Raw genomic sequence first — 8,731 nt, 5'->3', positions numbered from 1 at the left:
TAACACCAATGTGGACACAGGCATGAAGATCCCAACCAGGACTTCTTCTACTTTATTTGATTTTAAATCCATTTTCAGCACATCTTTTCAGGTGCCAGCTAATACAGTCATGACTAGAGCCATTAGTAACTGCACAAAAGCTTTGTTAATGCATAATTAATGTAGCTCAGTCATGCCTCATGCCCTTCTGAAAACTAGGAAAGACAGAATCTTGCTGCACATATATATTTCACTCTCTATTGCAGGTCAGTTAAGCTTGATCCAATGTGGAAGTCTAAAGCTGACCCTAAATAAGTTTGGAAATATTGCTTCCCCACAAGAGCAATGGGTGCTATGCATTAGCTAAATTAAATCCTGAGTGGCTGAGATCAGTTTGGGGAGGATTAGAGCCATAGTTTGACACCCAAGTAGGTGCGCACACACACAAACACACACACACAATTAGAAGAACCAGTTGATTTTGTAAGCACAATTCTGAGGGAGAAGGTGCAATATGTCAGGAATTCCTTGCTCAGATGACCCTAGATTTGGACCACTAATCCTACATTGCACCTTCATGATTTTTCACTGTTTTTTTTCCTTCCTTCCCTGACAGTGACCCTTGCCTGCAGGCTGGAGTGGGGAGGCTGCCTTCCCCTGAGCCTAGTCTTCTTATATGCCTCAGTTCAGACCTTTGCCTTGCTGTTTCCTAAGATGTCACCAGGCACAATGCTGTTCTTGTGGAAGGCCATGTTGCATGTTTGTGTTTCACTTAAGCCATAAAGCGGGGTAAGAAGCATAGCCCGGAGTACTCATTTATTTATTTAACAACGAAGGTCAATCGCTGGAAAAGGAATGAACTTTAATGAGGTCTTTTCACACCTGACAAAGGTCACCAAATCCTGTTTGCTAAAGCAGTCAGAGGGCCTATTCCCTTTAAAACCTAGAGCTCAAGGGTGTGACCCCCTGTTGGAGTCTTGTTCTCACTGTTTTTATTTATAATTAGTTTACACTTCCATCCAGCTGTAGCCTCCTTAAGCCAAAGGACTTGGAATGATGCAAATGTTAACTATGGGTCCATCTTTCCTGTGTATACCTCAGGGTCTGGTCCAGGTCCTATTAAAGTTAAAGGGAGTTTTGCCATTAACTTTACTGGGAAGAGGCTCAGTTCCTCAGGATATAGTATTTCTTCATATGCATCCAACCCCAGCAATGTTACTTTGGAATCTGAATCCTTGTTCACCCTGTCAAACATCTTCTATGAGCAAGGCTCCACCACCCCGGCTATCCTGCTGGTTGCCAGAACAGCTACTTTGCTGTTGTTGCTATGAGTTAACCTTTCCATGAGGATAGACTGAGGACCTATGGCTCAGGCCCCCATCTGGGGGACCAGTGGACTGCTTTTCATCTGGTCCCTTTTCACCCATCTAGCTTAGGTGCCCCTACCAGGAGTTAAAACGCCTATTGACAAAGCTCTCAAGGTCATTGCAACAAACATGCCTTCCCACCACGTTCAAAGGCAGTGCCCATCTTTACTCCCGCCATCCCATTGTCATCTGGGAATATTAACCATCAAACCAATACAGTAGTTAAAAATATTTATTTCTAAAGATATTTACCTTGACAGGCACAAAGCTTTCCCCGATTTCATACAGAAATACATAAAACATGCATAGACCAATATGGCCTGTTCCAATGTGTATTCAACATGGTAAATATAATGAATAATTTGTAGGAACATAAATATTTGTTAAAAAAATAAGCACATCATAAAACTGAATCAGACCTCAGTCAACAAATTCTATAATGTGAATAAATTCACTGCTATAAACGGTCACCCAATATTGGCCTTTTTGTGTCATTTTAAACAACCCTTTGTCGCCACACATTTACATCAGACAACACACCGAAGAAATCCTTGATCTAGCAACACCTTCTGTTACAGATCAGGGGCAGTGGATTATTGGCAGCCTGCAATACCGTACAACCCCTACTATTAGACCATCAGTTGTCCAAACCTCCCTATTGGGTTAAACGTGGTCATGTCTTGGCCTTCAGAACATAATAGAGGATGTTGTGAAGGCAAGACTATAACAGGGTTCAAAAAAGAACTAGATAACTTCATAGAGGATGTGTCCATCAATGGCTATTAGCCAGGATAGGCAGGGATTGCTGTTTGCCAGAGACTGGGAATGCTGACAGGATGGATCACTTGATAATTACCTATTCTATTCATTCCCTCTAAGGCACCTGGCATTGGCCGCTGTCAGAAGACAGGACACTGGGCTAGATGGACCATTGGTCTGCCCCGGTACGGTTGTTCTTAGGTCCCCTATTGTCTATTATTTATGTTGAAAATTCCTTTCATTATCCAAAACTTTGATTATCCAAAGAAACACAACGTCTGCCCCACACATGAGAGTCAGATAACTGAGGTTGTACTAGTAAGCTAGGCTGCTGAAAAAGGCAAAGGGTTGTAGTTGATAGGAAAAGGCAATAACCCGGTGTAAAAATACTTTGGCAGGAGTGCAACATACAGTATGCGAGGTAGACTTGTATCTATGCAATGAGTGCTGATTAAAGCAGCACAGTGTCTTTCATTTTCCATTTTAATTAATAAGTAAAAAAAGTAGTCTCTCCTTTCAAATCATGATTTCTCTTCTTTTTATGAGTTTCTATATCACGTATTCCTTGCAATATCTTTTGGCGTTAGTGTTTTCTTCCCCCCTCTCTCTGAAATCTGCCAAGCTGATCAACAACACTCCGTTTTACACCTCCTCTTCAGAAGCAATATTCAAATGTTCCCTTTCTTCTTCTGACAGATGGCTGTCAATTAAAGTTTGATAATGTAACACATCCAATTGGATTTCAGAAGGATGACCTGCTAGCTCTTTATTGCTTTTACATTGTCCAAATATAAGATTTCCTTAGGTTCTTCTCTAGCTATCTTTTTTTCTTGCGGGAAGGGGTGGGACCTTAATATTTAAAGTAACACGCCTTTGCCATGTGGAATGTGAAAGTCAAAGCAGAGCTTCAGCAATGCTCTATCAGTCATTTATGATGAAGGAGGGTTAGGGTTGGCGAGCTTCCCACTAAGAAGTTGTTTTCAGACTTTCCCAAATGCTTTGCCTTTTGTGTGTTCTGTTATGATTCAGTTTCTTCACTTCATGGAGTGCAGCCTTTAACTTTGCGATACTGAAGGAAGCTTTGATACTGTTACCAATGGCCTCTAGTCTGGAAAAACAAGAAAAAACACCAAATATTATTATAAAAGGTAAGATAAATCTTGAGTGCATATAATTGTGCGTGTGTATAAAATCAGCATTTTGATTAAATAAATCTCAATCTTTACACGCTTGTATTCCTATTCTCAAGTCCCATTGAAGTAGCTGAGCCAGTGGCAAAATGGGGAACAGGACCCAGAAGTCCTAATTTGGAGGGCCTGGCTCTTCCCAGCCTTACCCCTTTGTGTGCTCGTTTACAACGGTAGTATTTTACATTCACTTTGTATAGGTTCATTTGACAGCACAAGGGACAAGGCTAGGCAGAATCAGACCCACAATGTTCTATAAAACTAGCAATACCTAGCTGAAAATATAGCATTTTTAACCTGGGTACCTGAATAACTTTATTTCAATAAACGTGGTGTATGCATGAGAACCAACTCTGAATGAATTTCGTCTTCCCAGTTTACGAGGCTAATAGGGACACATTAATTTCAAGCAGTTCAGCTCGTGTGAGCACTCTAAACATCAATGTATATTTTGGTCAGTATTTAATTTTTTCATACTCTATTTCAGCTTGATGTTCTTCTTAGGCTAGAGGACACATAAGAAAGGAGCAATACAAGGCTCAATAAGTTTAACTTATAGACAAGGATTTATAGGATGAGTAACACTCATAAGAATTCTTCAGTGTTTTAATGCTCCAGCCTGTTCCCATTTGAAGTCAGAAGCTAAACGCACACTGACTCAGGTGGGAGAAGGATTGGGTACTGTGTCATTATTTTATTGAAACTTCATAGCCTGTTCAGAAGCAGCTACAGTATCTCACCTTCTCATTTTCCTGCTGTTAAGTAGTTGCCTGTGCACACACTTTAGTCCAAGTCCCATGCAATCTTCACCTTTGTTAAGATGATCCCAGCCCTTCTCCATTGTGGACTGATTCCTATTTACACCAAAGAAAAAAAACATTGCTATTCAATTGCTATTCAAAACAAGTCTGCAACCTAATCTGGTGACACTTTCCACCTTCCTTAACTAAGAAATGTAACAGATGCTTCTGGGCCAGATTAAGGCATCCTTAGTGATGCTGGTGAATCCTCAGGCAAATAGTGCCCCTGACTTCCTGGGATATTCACCTGAGTAAATATTCACCAACGTGAATAGGTGTACCACAGTCTGGCCCTTTAGAAGGAGTGTAGTTCAAAAGGGATTACAATGATGATAATAGTAACCCACCAGAGTTCTTTTCCTGTCTGGCAGAAGTTCAGACACTTCTTGTCTTTTTGGTTGGCACATTGGCATCTGTTGCTTGTAGATTTGGGTTGCTTCCCAAGAGCTGTATCTGCCAGTGACCGCCTTGGTCGAGAAGGGCCCCCGAGCCCATACGGTACAGTTCTCCTACGATCAGAAAATCAACGTGAAAGTTATTAATTTAATTCATTGCCTTAGAACTGAAGGGTGTGTTCTGTGTAATCTTATCAATGGGACTGTTTTTGTGAGTAAAGGTTGCAGGATTGGGAAGGCTCTTTTGGTCATAACTTTGGGATTATCAGACACTTTTGCACTGCAGCACTGTGATTACAGTGGTTGCTTCCATGACAAATGCCTTTTTAATCATGAATTCAGAAGTATACCACTGACTAAGCAATATGAACCAATGTGCAGTAGAATGCAACAGAACCTCGCCTGTCTGAACTTTGGTAAATTACAAGCACAAAAATAATCAATACAAAAATGAGATAGATTATCAGCTGGTGTAAATCAGCATAGCTCCACTCAAGTTAATATTCACTACACCAGCTGGGGATCTGCGTCACCCTTAATGAGGGAAGTGTAAAAAATGTAATACATTCTGCATTGTACATTATTATAGGCCCACTATTCTACAAAATGTAGTAATTCACAATGGGTCCCCCAGCCATTTTTAAGAACTAGTGAGGTTCCACAAATATATTTATAATTATTTAGAGCCAGATTTTGCTCTGAAGGAACTCCCAAATAAAATTACTGCTCCAAGCAAATAAGGGTGGCAGTAGCAAGACATCAGCATTTCATCCTTCTGTACTTCTCAGTGAAAGGCATTTTATAGCATCAACCATCCAGTCCAAAATATGAAATATTCTTGGTTATATTTTAGCCCTTTAAGAATTCTGGAAAGGTTAGAATTGCTGTGCCTAGTGCTCAAAGTTATTTGCTTCATCTATGAGGCCAAATCCTGCTTGCTTTCCTCATGTGAGTGGTCTCTCCATCGAAGTCAATGGGAATACTGATGTGAGCAACCAGCAGGAGGGGTGGATCTTAATGAGGATAGAGAAGCCTGTGCTAATAAATACTGTTTCCATCTTCAACCACTCGTTCCTCTCTAGCCACCTTAAAAACATTCCTATGGAGTAGTTGTGCATTGGCCTTTATAAACCTATTTTTCAACCCAAGTAAAATGCCTGCTAGAAATGCACAGGGCTCACTGCAGGATTTTACTTGGGCTGCGTCCTGGGCACAGCCGAGGAGCCCATGCGCTCTCACCGACCATGCTGGTGCATTAGCTGTACGGAGGGGGTTACATTGGTTGATGTCAGGAGCGTCCCAGGGAGCCATTGTCAGTGTGATCCCTCCCAATTTCCAACACAGGCTGAAAGGGAACCATAGCAACTGGCTTCCAACAATCGTCCCTTGAGCCCGGGTGAACTGGAGGTGAGAGCGGGCCCCCACTTACTCCGGAGTGTTGATCCAGATGATATCGAGGTGGCAGAAGTAGACACACTCCTTATCCATCAAGGTGGAGCAGGAGCAGCGCTTGGACCTGCGCAGCGGCCAGGTGGCGCTAGAAGGACGATCCTCGGCGACAGATGCTGCCGCAGGGCCCAGGTCAGCAGCTAAGGCTGCAGGGGGAAGAGCAGAGGGTTAGCTGGCCCGGCGAGTCACCCGCCTCCTTAAGCCCTGGGCATCGCGCAGCAGTAGGAAAGGCAGCGGTGGGAAGGGAGGTGGATCGGTCCCATTCCCGCCGCCCTCGCGCACCTGGCTGAAACTGACAAGACATCTAGCCAACAGTGCATAGTCTCTCCCCTCCCCAAATCCTTGGATCCAGTGCTTAGCAAAGCACCACGAATCGTTGCTCATCTGCATGGCTGAGCTCACACCTAGCTGTGTCTGAAACAGGATCACAATCACCCGAGGTAGGAGGGAGCTGTACATCTCCCTCTCTCCCGGCAGGACTATGCCTGGCGCGGAGCGCGTTCCACTTTGCGCGCACGGTGCCCTGCAGGTAACTCAGCGGTGCACCAAAGCGGTTCAAAGGCGGGTGCATTTGCCCAGCTCCCTGTTTTGCGGAGGGAGGCAAGCATGCTCGGGGAGAGGTAACCCAGCAGCTGTTGGAGGATCCCCCCAGCTATCTAACTGTCGTTGTCCCATGCCCCTCCACTCGCCCTTTCCATGTTCTCCTCCCCAAGAGAGCTCCCCGGGGAGCCAGGGCAGTGCAGATTGCTCTGGGTGCTGGCTCCCCGCAGCTCTTCTACCTGGCCCCCGATGCCCATGCTCAGGCCAGGCCGTGACGACTCCCTGGAGCGTTTGTCCCCAGCACTCCGGGGTGGCTGCGTTTGCAGCTCTGCCACAGAGAAAACACCAGGTTTTGAAGCCTTCCCGCCTCCCTTTGATTGGGGTCACCCAGCTCCCGGGGCGGGGGGGGAGGCACATGGTGTGAGGAGGAGAAGAGTGAAAGAAATCAGCACGCCCCTAAGCATGGGTGAGCGAATATGGATCAAGCCAGACTGCAGCAGTCCCGTCTCCCCTCCCCAAACCTGCCGCAGTCTGCGGGACATGAAGGTTATTGTGGGATTGATTTTGGGGTGTGTGTGTGTGGGGGTGATTTTCAAGCTTCCCCTTGAGGTCCATTCCGCAGTCTCCACGGGGGAGTGCCGCGGCGGAGAGGGGTGACCGAGTCACACCGATTTAACAACGAAGCGTTGATGAGCAGCCGCCTGGGATGTGACTGCTGCTCTGCCCGGGCGAGTCAAACCATCTCTGGTGAACACAAAAGCAAGTTGTGCCCCTGACGGGGGGTGGAGAGGCGAATCCCCCCCCCACACACACACACACCTTTCCCAGGTTCGCTGAAAACAAGGGGGGGGGGGGAAGCGCAGGGAGGGAAATCCCAGGGCTGGAAAGGAGCGCGCTCCGGATCGAGTCCCGTGCGCACTTGGGCACCCCGTAGGCTGGTCTAAGGGACCCTTCTCCCGAGCCGGCTGCGTTTCGGTGAGCCGTGGTTAGCACAGCGCACCGCGTCCTGGCCCCCCGCTCACACTCACCTGCTTCCGGGGCTCCCGGGCAGAGCAGGACGAGCAGGGAGAGCAGCAGCTGGGCGTAATCCATCCCGCACCCGGTCGCTCTCCGGCAGCCCACAGACGAGCCCTTCTCCCTGCAGCTGTGAATCAGACGGAAGAGCCCCCGGGGCGCTTCTCGCCAGAGACGCCCTGGCCAAGGAAAGCTGCTCCCGTGGGGAGAGGGCGAGCTGCGCACCCAGTAACAGTCCCGAAAGCGGCGCTGGCCAAAGCGGGAGGCTTCTTCTCCAGCGCAGCTGCCTGATCGCTTCTGGCTTGGACAGCTCTGGCCAGCTCCTTTTTATACCGAACCCCCATAGAGCGCGTAAACAGTTCCGACTTTATTTTATCCGGAGACAATGTTATTGTGTTATTAGTCACCGAGAGGCAACGTGCAGGCTGAGATAAGGCCCGGCTGGAAAGGAAACCACTGCGAACTTCAGAGAGGCAGACGCCGTCTGACAATCCAGGGGCCGGGCTAGACACGGGGAGGGTGGGCGCTGGGGAGTGGAGAGAGAGAGAGAGAAGGAAAATAAATAGCTGGGGCAGACCTACAGGAAAAGAAGAAACCTGAGGGCGCCGGCGGCATAGAGCCAGCAGGGGGAGCGTTTCCGCGGCAGGAACCGCTGAGCCTGGCACCTAACACCTGGCCAGCTGCTGCCAGCTGCTCCCGCCTTCTGCCACCTGTTCTCCCTCGCTCCCCCCATCCTGGCCCAGGTAGCCACGCAGAAATCCGAAGTGGTTTGTTTAAAAAAGAAAACATGCGGGGGGTGGGGGGAAGGAATGGGCTTCTAGCCAGCATCCGGCTAGATTAAAAACATCCCAAACATCAGCACATTCCATCTAAAAGCCACGTGGTGCAAACACCATCATCATTCAGTTACTCATCTTTATGAGGAAGGCACAGTACAGACAGTGGCTGTACTTGGCTCCTTGTTTTCAGTCATGCAACGGTGAGAGCTTGGCTGTTTCTAGGGAAAAGGGAGAAAAGAGGGTCTGGGTTTGGATGAGAAAAGGCTGGCATCCCTTTTCCAGCTGCCCAGCTCCCTGAATGCTAGAGATCACTCTCTGCCTCTTTTTGAAAAGTTGATAGGTATCGAAGGGTCAATGGGAGGTGCAAGAGGCTGTCTAGCTCACTGAGGAGTCAGGGGTAGACTAGAATGTCCCTAGTGATGAAAGGGCTCCAAGGAACCTGCTGAGTTAAAAGAGAAGAAA

At 47.1% G+C, this 8,731-nt stretch overlaps 1 protein-coding gene across 1 annotated transcript; it reads right to left on the bottom strand.

Annotated features, from left to right (window-relative positions):
• Positions 1-1,569: 1,569 nt before the first annotated feature.
• On the bottom strand, positions 1,570-7,568 carry EDN1 (endothelin 1). Its single transcript, XM_067568336.1, has 5 exons — positions 7,505-7,568; positions 5,917-6,082; positions 4,440-4,601; positions 4,033-4,146; positions 1,570-3,213 (listed from the first exon to the last, which is right to left on the bottom strand). Exons 1-5 carry the CDS (start codon positions 7,566-7,568, stop codon positions 3,072-3,074), a joined length of 648 nt encoding a protein of 215 aa, XP_067424437.1. The 3' UTR covers positions 1,570-3,071.
• Between the last annotated feature and the right edge of the window lie 1,163 nt (positions 7,569-8,731).

Source organism: Emydura macquarii, unplaced genomic scaffold, assembly GCF_026122565.2.
Source record: "Emydura macquarii macquarii isolate MOO-44397 ecotype Brisbane River unplaced genomic scaffold, CSIRO-AGI_Emac_v2 contig_2890, whole genome shotgun sequence".
NCBI classification, from domain to species: Eukaryota; Metazoa; Chordata; order Testudines; family Chelidae; genus Emydura; species Emydura macquarii.
The sequence above is the reverse complement of the archived record's forward strand: the minus strand, read 5'-3'. Positions and strand labels throughout refer to the sequence as shown.

Excerpts from the sequence above, each read along its gene's own strand:
- EDN1 (XM_067568336.1), bottom strand. The coding sequence starts at position 7,568 with ATGGATTACGCCCAGCTGCTGCTCTCCCTGCTCGTCCTGCTCTGCCCG. Across the intron at positions 4,147-4,439 it reads CAGACAGGAAAAGAACTCTG|GAATCAGTCCACAATGGAGA; the intron begins GTGGGTTACTAT and ends TGGTGTAAATAG. Across the intron at positions 3,214-4,032 it reads AACAGCAGGAAAATGAGAAG|ACTAGAGGCCATTGGTAACA; the intron begins GTGAGATACTGT and ends TTGTTTTTCCAG.